The following is a 13,225-nucleotide window of genomic DNA, read 5'->3' as shown; positions in this document are numbered from 1 at the left end:
GCGAGACTTCGCCTCTGGGCGCCGCCATTTTTTCACCCAAAATGGTGCCAAACTCTCACACATCCTCAAAAAAGGTTGCGCGAGACTTCAGCGCCATTTGGGGGGGGAAATGGCGGCGCCCAGCGTGGCTTTTTGCCGTTCTGGGTGCCGCCACTTTTTCACCCAAAATGGCGCCGAAGTATCGCACGACCTCAGCACCATTTTGGGCGAAAAATTGCGGCGCCCAGCAAGGCTTTTTGCCACTCTTGGCGCCATTATTTTTTACCTGGCAGCGGCGGCGACAACAACAACCGCCCCCGGGGGCCGCAACCAAGGCCTCCGGGGGCCGGATCTGGCCCGCAGGCCAGAGGTTGCCGACCCGTATCGTATCCCATAACAAATCTTTTGTCACATCTTTATTATTTATATCCCATGTTTCTTGCCATTCCTTTCCAATTTTATTTACTATATCTTTATAATTCAATATCTTGGTATTTAACCTCCACCTTTTTATTTGTTCATAATCTTTCTTAATGATAATTTCTGCACTCACCAAGGCATGGTTGCTTACTTTTATACTTGATATTTCAGTATCTAAAACTTTGCTTATCATATATTTTGAAACAAAAATGTAATCTATTCTAGTATATCTTTTATGTACAGCAGAATAATATGCATATTTGTTTTCATCCCCTTTTACTAGTCTCCAGACACCTTTAAATTCCCTTTTTTCATTATTTTATTTAAGTTTGTTATAGTTCTATGTTTATCCTTTGCTGAGGGATTAGATTTGTCTTTAATCTTATCCATTTGCATATTAAAGTCTCTTGCCAAAATCACATATTGTTTTTGCACATCATCCACTGTTTAAAATACTTTCTCATAAAATTCTTCTTGTTATTCAATTGGGACATATGTATTAACTAATACATACTTATCTTTACCTAATTCCCCCTGTATTATTATATATCTTCCTTCATCATCCCTTAATACATTATTTATTACAAAATTACATTTTTTTGCAATTATTATTGACACTCCTTTTGATTTAGAGTTCCCAAATGCTTTTTCATAATATTTTGCCCAATTTAATTTCAATTCTGTCCCTCTTTCCGTTGGTGTGTTTCCTGAAGAAAGATGATATCTCCTTTGTCCGCCCTCAAAAGTTCTTTGACTCTTCTTTTAACCACAGAACCAAGACCTTTGGTGTTTAAAGTTGAAATTTTTAGTTTATCTAACATAATACAATTTCTCCCTTCTCCATTGGCTCCAATTTGTGCAACCCATATCCCCTCCCCTATTCCCCCCTTCCTTCCCACCTCCCCATGGGCCATGATGTCCCATTTACCTCCCCATTTCTTCTTGCTAGAGCAGTTTGCTCTAGCCATGGTTGCCAAAGCTGCCCCTGTGGGGAGGGGTGGCGGAAACATTCCTAGGCCCAAAAAGACTCTGCCCACCCCCCGAGGGCTCATTATTTTGAGAATCATTTCAACTTTTTCATCTTGTAGTATCTCTTCTTTTCCCCCCTCCAAGCAAATCCAGATGCTCCCAACAACTCTCCTCTTCCAGATGTTTCCATCAAAGCTACTTCTCCAGATCTTCCAAACTGTCCAGTTGATTCTTCTTCTCTAGGTCCTTTAGATTTTCCAGCTGGTTTTCCTTCTTCTTTATGTATTCCCAAATCTTTTAACAGTTGCAGTCCTTGTTCCACAGATTCTGTCCTGTATCTTCTTCCTGCCTTCTGGGATTTTAAAAATACTGGATATCCCCATGTATAATTAATCCCAGCTTTCAACAGCAGTATTATGCATGGCTTCAGTGACATTATCCACATTCTTGTTTGGGGACAGTAATCGTTATACATTTCCACTTTTACATCTCCAAATCTAAGTTTCTCTGGGTTTTTTCTCATAATATTAATCAATTCTTCTTTTTTGTTAAAATTGCATCATGTGGCCTAGTTCTGTTTTTTCCTGACCCTTTCCAAGTCGAAATCGTTCCATTTGAGTGATGGGGAGACTTTTTGCAGCCATTTTAAAACTTCTGTTTTTAAATCGGCTTTCGTGTCTCCTTTCCCAATTTCTGGTATGTTCTTTATAACTAAATTTGATCTTCTTTGGTAGTCTTGTAATATATAAGTCTCTTTTCAATTTCAGAAAGTCCTAAGCTTGAAAGATGAAAGGATAAAGCCAGGAGTGATGTGGACGTTAAGCACAAAGAATAGAGTTTTGTTTTAAGGGGAAACCCTGTTGAACTAAAATTACTTTTGGAACAGGCAAAATATAAAGAGGGGAGACCATGGTGTTTATCAGACGAGCTCTTAAAGAGGTACTATTCCAGTGTGTACTCCTTTAGGGGCCTCCTGTTGCATGCTGGGATTGGCAGTTTTAGGAGTGGTAGTTTAGAATTCTCAGGCAGAGAGTTCCGCTCCTTAAACTGCCAATCCCGCATGCAACGAGGGCTGCTAGAGGATCACACTGGAATAGTAGCTCTTAAGAGCATCGGGTGATTAAAATCATTGTTCACAGATGCAGGTCTCTCTCCAGTACAGATATGAAGCTGTGTAATATATGCAAATTTGAAGCGTGGGAGCTAAACTATTAGGATTTCTTATGGATTAGGAGAGTCAGGAAAAGAAAATGAAGATGGAGAAGGTAAAAGACTAGGTATAGATCATTCCAGTTGTTGTTGTGTGTCTCCTTTTCCAACTTATGGCAACCTTGAGGCAAATTATCATGGGGCTTTCAGGTCCAAACACACATTGCAGAAATAATAATCCACTTTGCTGCCGCTTTAACTGCCCTGGCTCAGTGCTAAGGAATTCTGGGAACTGAAGAGCAGGAAGGCAGAGAGAAAACGGAGGAGGAGGAAGAGGAAGGGAAAGGCAGGAGGGGGAAGAGGAGGAGGAGGAGGAGGAGGAAACCGCCTCCTGCCACGTGGTCCTGGTGGTGATGGTGGTGGTGTAACTCCGTTTCCAAGCCATGGCGACCTTGAGGTGAAGCTATTCTGGGGCTTTCAGAAGGGAATGGGATGCGTTTTGTTTTGTTTTGTTTGCCATCCATTTCCCCTGATGCTGTGAGAGGATGATTTGCCCAAGAGAGAAGGAACCCAGAGGACTTCCATGGCCAGGATGGGAGGCATGGAGTGGGGTTTTCTGGCCATGCGGGGATTCAAACTCCCAGGCTCCCACTCCATCTCTCCCTTAGAGGCAGGGCTAGTGTTGTTATTGTTGTTGGTTGTGAACTGTTTCCTATGTGGGGCATAGGGTTTGTTCAAATGGGGAGGGGGTGTTATTGTGGCTCCTTTTGAAGCTGGGAACTACAGTTCCCAGCATTCCCTAGCAGCGAGCCCAGGCAGTTAAAGCAGTCTCAAACTGGATTCTTTCTGCAGTAAGTTTTGGACCTTAGAGAGGATTTTTTTTTACCTTTGCCATTGCCTTCCCCTGAGGCTGAGAGAGTGTGATTTCTCCAAGAGGGAACCCAGTGGGATTTTATGGCCATGTGGGGATTCAAACTGCCAGGCTCCACCTCCCTCTACATCTCTCCTTTGGAGGCAGAGAGGGTTGTTGTTGTGTACCTGCAAGCTGTTTCTGACAATGGCAACTCAAAGGTGAACCTATCGTGGAGTTTCCTTGGCAAAGTTTTTCATGATCCTGCCTGAGGCTGAGAGAGTGTGGCTTGCCCAAGATCCCCATAAAGTGGGTTTCTATGGATGAGCAGGGCTTCAAACTCTGGTCTCCAGGCACACTACTCAAACCACTGAACCATGCTGCCTCGCTGTATCTTCTGTGCCTTTAAAATGCTTGTTGTTGTGTGCCTGCAAGTCGTTTCCAATTTATATCTATAACTATAGATATGTATCTATCTGTGGGTGCGTGTGCGTGTGAGAGAGAGTGTTATATATAAATAGATGTGTTGGTGTATATATGTGTATGTGTGGGATATATATATATATATATATGGGTGTGGATGTATGCATGTGTGTTTCTGTGTATGTATATGTGTGGGTTGGCAGAAATGTGTGAGTGTACATATGAGAGTGTGTGTGTATTGGGGCATACTGCCACACTAAGTCTAAGGGGGAGCTGTAAATGGTTGTTGTTGTTATGTAGTTGTGTGCCTCCAGTCTCCTCGCCCTCCAGCTCTCTGTTGGCAGTGAGGAGGTTGTTGTTGTTGCTGTGCACCTTCAGTCTGTTTCCGACTCAGGCGAGTTTCTCCAAAGGAGGTTTGCCAGTGTCTCCCTCAGAGGCTGAGAGAGTGTGATTTTCCCAGGTCTCCCAGTGGGTTTCATAGGGTTTTCTTGGAGAGAGTTATATATCAATAGATGTGTGGGTGTATACATGTGCGTGTGTATGTATGTATGCATTTGTGGATGTGTATTATGTGGGTGGGTGTATATGTGTGTATTTGTATATATATATGTGCGTGGGGGGGGGGTAGACTCTGCCCCACTAAGTCCAAAGGAAGCTGTAAAGGGCTGTTGTGTGCCTTCAAGTCCTTTCTGACCTATGTGTCAACCGTAAACTGGGGTTTTCTTGGCCATTTTCTTTAGAGGAGTTTTGCCCTTGCCATCCCTTGAGACTGAGACCAAGCAGGGATGAGAACACTGGTCTACAAAGTTGTCCAGTGCTCAAAACACGATGCTGGCTCCTTTTTATCATCCTCTATTCTACATTGTAGAAATAATCCAGTTTGATATCAATTTTTAAGTGCTGTAGTTCCATCCTATGGAGTCCTGGGATTTGTAGTTTTACTTCAGCCTTCTCTGCATAAGAGTGCTGGTGCCTCATAGAACTACCAATCCCAGGATTCTGTAGGATGGAGCCATGGGAGTTAAAGTGGTCTCAAACTACATTACTTCTACAGTGTAGTTGCAGCCTAGATTAGAGCCACTGAATCGGTGGAATCTTACTTGTTCATTCAGCAATTGAATGTGTTTTTCTTAGTTGGGAATAACCAACAGGAATTTATTTATTTGTATTTTATTTGGTTTATATGTGGCTTTTCTGTCCAGGAGGCTGTCCTCCATTTTGAGCAGGATTGTGGTTGTTTCTGACTTATTGCAACCCAAGGGTTTTCTTGACAAGGTTTTATCAGAGGCTTTTTCTTCATTTTGCTATGGCCATCGTCTGAGGCTGAGAGCATGTGATTTGCCTCTATTTTTGTGTGCTTTAAAGTCTTTCCCAACTTAGGGTGACTAAGTTTCTTCAGAGGAAGTTTGCTGAAGGCTGAAAGAGCATGACTTGTGTGTGTGGTGCCTTCAAGTTGCTTCCAACTTAGGGTGACCCTAAGGATAAAATATCATGGGGTTTTCCTGGCAAGGTTCATTAGAGAGAGGTTTGCTACTGCTAGCCTCAGGCTGAGAGAGTATTCCTTGAGTATTTCCCTGGAAGTCCCACCCCCAGAGGGCAGACATCCCTCCCTCGGAAGGTGGAAGCCCCTCACCAGAAGCCTTGCCCCCAGAAGAAGGAAGTCCCGTCCCCAGAGGAAGTCCCACCCCCCAGAAGGAGGAAGTTCCACCCCAGAGGGAGGAAGTTCTGCCCCCCAGAAGGAGGAAATCCCACCCCCCAGAGGGAGGAAGTCCCACCCCTGGCACCCAGTGCCACCCAGTGAAGAGATACCTCTGAGTTTGGGCACTCAGTTTCAAAAAGGTTCACCATCACTGGTCTAGGGGCAGCTATGCTGAATGCTTTCTGGGAAGTAGAGACATGTTTGGATGCTGGTACCTCCAGCAGATTCTTCCCACTTTTTCTAAGGGTGCGGGGTGGATTGTATAGGGAAATGCGTTCCCGTAAGTAACCTGGGCCCAAGCCATATAGGGCTTTAAAGGTGATAACCAACACCTTGTACTGTGCCCGGATCTCGAAGAGCTTGTGACCACATTTTGCACTAGTTGGAGCTTCCAAACTTGATACAAGGGTAGCCCCATGTAGAGCGCATTACAGAAATCAAGATGAGAGATTACCAGAGCATGTACTCCAGCTTCAAGGTCCTTTCGGTTGAGGTAGGGTCGCAGTTGGCATATCAACCGAAGTTGGTACCAAACACTTCTGCCCGTCGTATCTACTTGAGATGACAAACGTAGAGATGGATCCAGAAGTACTCCCAAACTGCGAACTTCATCCTTCAGGGGAAGTGTAACCCCGTCTAGGAGAGGTGGACAAATTTCCTTCCCCAGACCTAAGGAGCCTATGGCAAGTACCTCAGTTTTCTCTGGATTCAGCCTGAGTTTGTTTTTCCTCATCCAGCCCATTACTGATTCAAGGCAGGGATGCAGAGGGGAGATGCCATCCTTAGTCACTGTTTCTCTCCAGGGGATCTAGGGAGGGCTTTTTTAAGAGCAGTTTAACCACTGCCAGTTTTAACTGTGATGGAAATTTGCCCTCCTTAAAGGATGCATTGATTATAGATTGCAATAATGTAATCATAGCATTCCCTCCCTGGATGGTCAGCCACGATGGGCAGGGATCGAGGGCGCATGCCATCTTCCTTACACTTCCAAGGAGCTTGTCCACTTCATCGGTACTTACAAACTCAAGGTTATCCAGTCTAACATGATCCACAGAGTCTCTGGACACCTCACTGTTTCTGTGGAAATGCTGGCATCAAGATCAGCCCTTATCCGAGGGATTTTGTCTGCAAAGAAGTCATTAAAAGCATCACAGCAGGCTTTAGTTGGTTGCAACAAAGGGTTCAGGGGGGGGAGGTGGTTGGGTCAGTTCTCTAACTGCCCTGAACAGCTCTACTGGACGAGACTCTGCAGACGCGATACGTGCAGCATAGGAGGAATTCTTTGCTGCACCTATCGCCACGCCGTAAGACTTCAAGTAAGTTCTCAAGGAGTGTCTTGTTGGATAAGCGCTGATGTTTCAGCAAGTGGCGCTCTAGTCGTTGCGCAGCCCACTTCATCCGTCAAAGAACTTCCGTATTATTGCTGAATGATTTTTTGTAGACTTTGGATGTTCTTATACTCAGAATACAGAGTTTGTAGCCAGATTACTAACTGGGTTTGATTACAGGAAACCTGTGGCTCGCTTTAAAAACAGGTTTGCTGGTTATTGTTTCAGCTCCAGGACCAGTTCATTGTGCTGGTTATATCTTGAAAAGCTCCGTCTGGAGGAGGAAGAGGAGCAGGTGAGATATTTTCATCTGGTCATATTGCGGGGCATCACTATTTCTTTGAAAGGGATTTTGATAATTCTTGAACAAACTGAGGCTTAATGTAAACAAAAAAGTGATCTTGTAGCACCTTTGGATTAACTGCAAAAAAGTTGTAAGATAAATTCAGGTAGACTTGAGAATATAAACCAAATCTATGAAAGCTTATGCTACAATGTCTTTTGTGCAGATAATCTCAAAGGTGCCAGAAGATCCCTTTGCAAACTGATATTTCAGACTTACATAGCTATGTTTCTGAAGAAAAAGGGGCTGCTGGTCTGGCAAAAGGCAGATCAGAGAGTTTAGGAAGGGGCATTTACACTATTCATCCAGAGAGCTCTTAAGCCTTACTGAACTACAAAGCCCAAAATGCAGCAGCAGGCAGGCATAGTATTTACAGCTCCCTAGCCCCCTTTTAAGAGTGTAAAGCAAAAAGCTCCTAAGATTGAATGCCTCTTTGAAGAACCTCAGCAGTCGTGAGTGAAACTCTATTCAGGAGCAGGAGTTGGTGTCTCCAGCTGCTTCCAGACTTGGCCGTGGCATTTCTTTTCCTGGCTGGCAGTCTTCTGCATATGGACTCAGTTTTTCTCACAGCGCTAACAAATTATTCTCTCTTTCCCCTTCCTCCCCGTTTCTGCTTCTGCTGCAGGTCTTGTTTGTGAAAGAGATGGCTGAGAAGGAGAAGGGTCCTTTTGAATCCAGTCAAATGCAGTGGCCCAAGTGGATCACACAGGAAGAATGCTCCAGTACACCATGTGGAGTTGAGCTGAGTGGAGAAGGAATGTCCTCCTCAAGGAGTAAGGGCTAAGAGGGTAGTTTCCTCTCTGACTCCATCTCTCAAATATGCCTGAAATATCTAGACTCTATCAATTGCAGCACTTGGACCTTTTTATATAACCTACCTAGCACTTTGAAATTACAGACATATACCTCAAGTTAACAAATCCTCTGACAGTGAAGTATATTTTAGAAGAACTTTTAATGCCTGACCAGCCTTCCTGTTCTTCCTCATCCGCTTTGTAGCTAACTATTAAAACAAGATTGGCACTAGGAAGATAGTAAAGGAGCACAGAAGAAGCATAGATATTCAGAATTCAGTTAAGCCTGGAGTGGGAAATGGTGTATGCTGCATTTGCATATGTAGGTGGGACTGGAAAGAGAGAGAAGTGTTAGAAATACTCTTCCCTTTTTTTTTCTTCCTCCCAGGAGGCAGCATAAGGACTGAGCCTAAGTGTACAAGGACATCTCTTCACCCTGATGGACTCAGAACACCTTCTGGGAGGCTAGATCAGGTAAGGAAAAGGATCTCAAGTGAGCCAACGAAGGGCTGGGCTGGGTGCCTATCTCCCTTTGAAAACTCCCTCGTCCCAACAGAACCTTGTTCTTTCCCTTTGCTTCCATCACAAGTGGCCACTGTAAGGAGCCTTTGGATGGCATGCTGTAAGCATTTCAGTTTTCCTGAGCAACCTGAAAGAATTAATTTTCTCTTCCTCTTTCTACAGGTGACCTTTGAGGATGTGGCTGTGGATTTCACAGAGGAGGAGTGGGCCCTGCTGGATCCAGGCCAAAAGGCCCTTTATTGGGAAGTGATGGAGGAGATTCTGGGGACCCTGTCCTCTCTGAGTAAGGCTCCCTCTTTCTTGGGATTGTGCAACTTAGAAGTGTTGAAGAGTAATCCTGTGGGTTCTTTTTCAATCTTGATAGATTGAAGTAGGGACAATAGAACAAATACCGGCCACCTATATAGGGAGGAGCTAGCCCCTCTGGGCCTCAGTCAATAACAAGCCAAGCAAGTAGTAACGTAAAATCAAGGAACTGAACTTTAGTAACATCAGCTAAGGGTTAACTAGAACACCTTAGAAAAACTAGTAAAAGAACAAACAAGAACTCAGAAAACCAATCCAGCAACAAGAAGAACAAGGCAGGTCCACCAACAGGCAGGGTCGGAGGCCGCAGGCAGCACCCGGGTGGGCAGGATGTTAGAACCCTTGTTTGCTGGAAATGAACGTATCATGGGTAAGTACCAATGTTAGTTTTCCCAGCAGACAGGGTCCTAGCCTCCTGTATTCTGGAATTGACGTGGACAACTAAGAGGACCTTATCTTGCTGTGCTCCAAACTAATTTTCACATGAGTTGAGAATTTCTTGTTAAGATATGTCATACAGTTAAAACCTGCTGAAATGGGAAAGTGCCAGAAATTAAGTCCACAGCCAGATGCTCTAAAGTTCTTTCTTTAAATGAATACATCAGTCTGTATTTCAGCAATACCTGATGGATGTAAGAGCTGAGAGCTGATCCCCAGTCTCCAGGGATGCAAGACTACTTGCTGCATAATACTGACTTTGCATTAATGCCGCCAAGCACAATCTCTTGCGTTTGTGAGAAGTTCCCCTCCTTTCCTGGCACATTTTACTCAAGATCAGGAACAATCCAGACATTGTTTGCCCAGAGGCTTACAATGGGAAAGAGACATTAAAACAGGAAAACTAAGATAATTGTGTTTAAGGTGATGGGTGGGGTGGCAGATGAACTGAAATTACTAGTTCATAGTTCTCTTCCAACTCTGTGACTCTTTTTTTTAACTGTATGATTCTATGATGCCAACATCCTTAGAATCATAAAATCATAGTTGGAAGAGACCATAAGGGCCATCCAGTCGAAACCCCTGCCAGGCAGGAAATCTAAACCAAAGCATCCCCGACAGATGGCCATCCAGCCTGTTTAAAGACCTCTCAGGCCTTAGAGCTGCCTGCTTTTAGTGAAAGAGAACATAACTCTAAGGAGAACCAATGGAGAGGTTCTGGAGTTCCATCTATATCTATGAGGTTTTCTGATATATATATTTTTTCTGAGCAGTACTTTCTCTTCCTTCCAGGCAGTAATGGACAACTAAAAAAGTGTCATAAGAAACCATGCCAAGCATTGATGCAAAGAGACCTGTGCAAACAGACAAAAGAGAAGGAAATGAAAACTGACGCAGAAAACGAGTGGAGAGCCATAATCCAAGGAAGAATACAGAAACAAAAGAAAAGAAGTAAATATCTTTGCCTTGACCACGACAGAAGGTTCAGTTCTAAAGCAACTTTTATTCTTCGCAGGAGAATTCACACAAAAGGGAAATCATTCAAAGGTGGTGAGTGTGGAAACACCTCCAGTTTTATTTCAGTTAAACAAGTTAACAGAAGAATGAGACCATTCAAATGCCTAGAGTGTGGAAAAGCTTTCGCTCAGAAGCCAGTCCTCACTCGTCACCAAATAACTCACACAGGAGAGAAACCCTTTAAATGCCTGGAGTGTGGAAAAGCTTTCGCTCACAAGACAGACCTCACTCGTCACCAAGTGACTCATGCAGGAGAGAAACCCTTTAAGTGCCTGGAGTGTGGAAAAGGTTTCGCTCAGAAGGCAGTCCTCACTCGTCACCAAGTAACTCACACAGGGGAGAAACCCTTTAAATGCCTGGAGTGTGGAAAAGTTTTCACTCAGAAGACAGACCTCACTCGTCACCAAGTAACTCACACAGGGGAGAAACCCTTTAAATGCCTGGAGTGTGGAAAAGGTTTCATTCAGAAGAGAGGCCTCTCTTCTCACCAAGTAACTCACAGAGGAGAGAAACCTTTCAAATGCCTGGAGTGTGGAAAAGGTTTTGCTCAGAAGACAGACCTCACTCGTCACCAATCAACTCACACAGGAGAGAAACGATTTAAATGCCTTGAGTGTGGAAAAGATTTCACTCTGAAGAGAGACCTCACTCGTCACCAAGTAACTCACACAGGAGAGAAACCCTTTAAATGCCTGGAGTGTGGAAAAGGTTTCACTCAGAAGGCAGTCCTCACTCGTCACCAAGTAACTCACACAGGACAGAAACCCTTTAAATGCCTGGAGTGTGGAAAAGTTTTCACTCAGAAGACAGACCTCACTCGTCACCAAGTAACTCACACAGGGGAGAAACCCTTTAAATGCCTAGAGTGTGGAAAAGGTTTTACCCGGAAGACAGACCTCTCTTCTCACCAAGCAACTCACACAGGAGAGAAACCTTTTAAATGCCTGGAGTGTGAAAAAGGTTTCACCCGGAAGACAGACTTCACGCGTCACCAAGCAACTCACACAGGAGAGAAACCCTTTAAATGCCTGGAGTGTGGAAAATGTTTCGCTCAGAAGACATACCTCTCTTGTCACCAAGCAACTCACACAAGACAGAAACCCTTTAAATGCCTGGGGTGTGGAAAATGTTTCGCTCGGAAGGCACACCTATCTTTTCACCAAGTAACTCACACAGGAGAGAAACCCTTTAAATGCCTGGAGTATGGAAAAGGTTATACTAGAAAGACATAGCTCACCTATCATAAAAAAACTCACAAAGGAGAGAAACCATTTAAATGCTTGAAGGGTGGGAAAAGTTACATTCGGAAAACACAGCTCACTTATCATCAAAAAAACACACACAGGAGATAAACTGTTTAAATCCCTTATATGTGGAAAACGTTTTGCTTTGAAGACAAACCCGTCATCATCAGAAATCACACAGGAGAGAAAGCATTTCAATGCCTGAAATGTGAGAAAGGGTATATTCAGAAGGCATCCCTCACTTGTCATAAAAAAAAATCACACAAGAGAAAAGATATTTCTTCTTCGTGGTCTCTGCAAATCATACAAATGGGTTATACTGCGCCTGCGCAGTGCTGTTCGGAAACTTCTAGAATCACTGGGCAAAGTTAACTTTGCAACTTTTAGCAACTTTTTGGCGGTAGCGCCGCCCATCCCTTGTAAAGCCCCTAGCTTCCCGCTTTTTCCCCAGGTCCTTTTTTCTGCCGCGCAAGCTGCCTGAAGGAACTTTACTTGTGCTTGTTATTGTTTATCACCAGTATTTGACTCGGACCGAATTTCTGACTTCGAATTGATCTTGACCCCCCCGTGTATCATTTACCATATCGGCTCGTTAGACCTCGCACTTGGATTCTGATTCGGCTCCAAGCTTGCTCCACAATGTCTCCCACGGCTTTTAAGAAATGCGATGTCTGTGGCGGCAAGGTCCCAGTGCAGGACCCACACTCTTCTTGTCTGCTGTGCCTCAGGGAGACCCATAACACCAAGGCTTGTCTCCTCTGCAAGTCCATGACCCCACAGGCTCGAAAGAACCATGAGTCCCGTCTGACGACGGCCATCTACCATGGGGTCCTTAAGCCCCAAGAGGTCACCCGCTCTGTCTTGGCTCCTGCGTCTGTTTCAGCCCTGGTAACAATGTCCGCGGCAGCTCCTGCCTCTGTTTCGGCCCCTGTATCTGTGGCCAAGAGTCCCTCCGCTGCACCGACTGCGATATCTTCGTCGAGTGCCACTGCAGCTCGTGGTTCTGTTGAACTCAGTGCCGCCGACAATGTGGCCTGTGGTTCTGAAGAGCCCAGTGCCACTGACAGACCCTCCAAGCGTCCCCCTAAAGCCACTGGGACAGAGGGTTCTAGCTCCAGGCCGTCCTCCTCTAGTAAGAAGAAGAAGGACAAGCAGAAGGAGTCAAATTCGAGATCGACATTGGCACCTGAGGACACCTCACGCCCTGAATCTGGCTCTAAGTCCTCCAGAAAAAGGGGCCATGACACCGAAACTGCGCCTGAGCGCTCTCCCATCCAGACCAAGAAGGCCAAATCGACCACCATTGCCCTGGATCACGGCCATAAGAAGGCTCATGCTAAGTCTTCAGACGGCTCACATTAGAAGCCCCGCCGCGATAACTCTGGTGCTCTTGCTTCTCCAAGGGCTTTGGCTGCGCCTCCGGCCTCCTCTCAGTCAGCTCCTCTTTCAGTCGGTTTACCTAGGTTGACATCAGTACCGGTTTCCACTTTGGCCACCATGCCCTTTCTTGGCTCCGGGGATGATGATTCTCGGTCCCCTCGACGCCAGTCTCTGATGCCTATCCCACAGGTTACGATTCATGAGGCTCAGTTCCATCACCATGAAGATTCGAACCTGTTTTATGATAGTGAGACGGACCATTATTTCATTGCTGTCTGCAAAGATACTGCCTTGGACCATATGTCATCAAAGGCTGCCACTCGCCCACATTCTGTCAAGACCATGCCATCTTCACAACCGGCTC

General features: G+C 45.0%; 2 protein-coding genes across 2 annotated transcripts in view; both read left to right on the top strand.

Annotated features, from left to right (window-relative positions):
• The window catches only part of LOC121923672 (neurotrophin receptor-interacting factor homolog), a 62,793-nt gene that overhangs the window by 6,141 nt on the left and 43,427 nt on the right, over positions 1 to 13,225 (top strand). The window lies entirely within an intron of this gene.
• LOC121921902 (gastrula zinc finger protein XlCGF26.1-like) lies at positions 2,948 to 11,489 on the top strand. The gene is made up of 6 exons (XM_042450617.1): positions 2,948 to 2,974; positions 7,046 to 7,112; positions 7,786 to 7,933; positions 8,343 to 8,428; positions 8,639 to 8,759; positions 10,013 to 11,489. Exons 1-6 carry the CDS (start codon positions 2,961 to 2,963, stop codon positions 11,467 to 11,469), a joined length of 1,893 nt encoding a protein of 630 aa, XP_042306551.1. The 5' UTR covers positions 2,948 to 2,960; the 3' UTR covers positions 11,470 to 11,489.

This window comes from Sceloporus undulatus, chromosome 2 (genome assembly GCF_019175285.1).
Source record: "Sceloporus undulatus isolate JIND9_A2432 ecotype Alabama chromosome 2, SceUnd_v1.1, whole genome shotgun sequence".
Lineage (NCBI taxonomy): Eukaryota > Metazoa > Chordata > Lepidosauria > Squamata > Phrynosomatidae > Sceloporus > Sceloporus undulatus.
The sequence above is the reverse complement of the archived record's forward strand: the minus strand, read 5'-3'. Positions and strand labels throughout refer to the sequence as shown.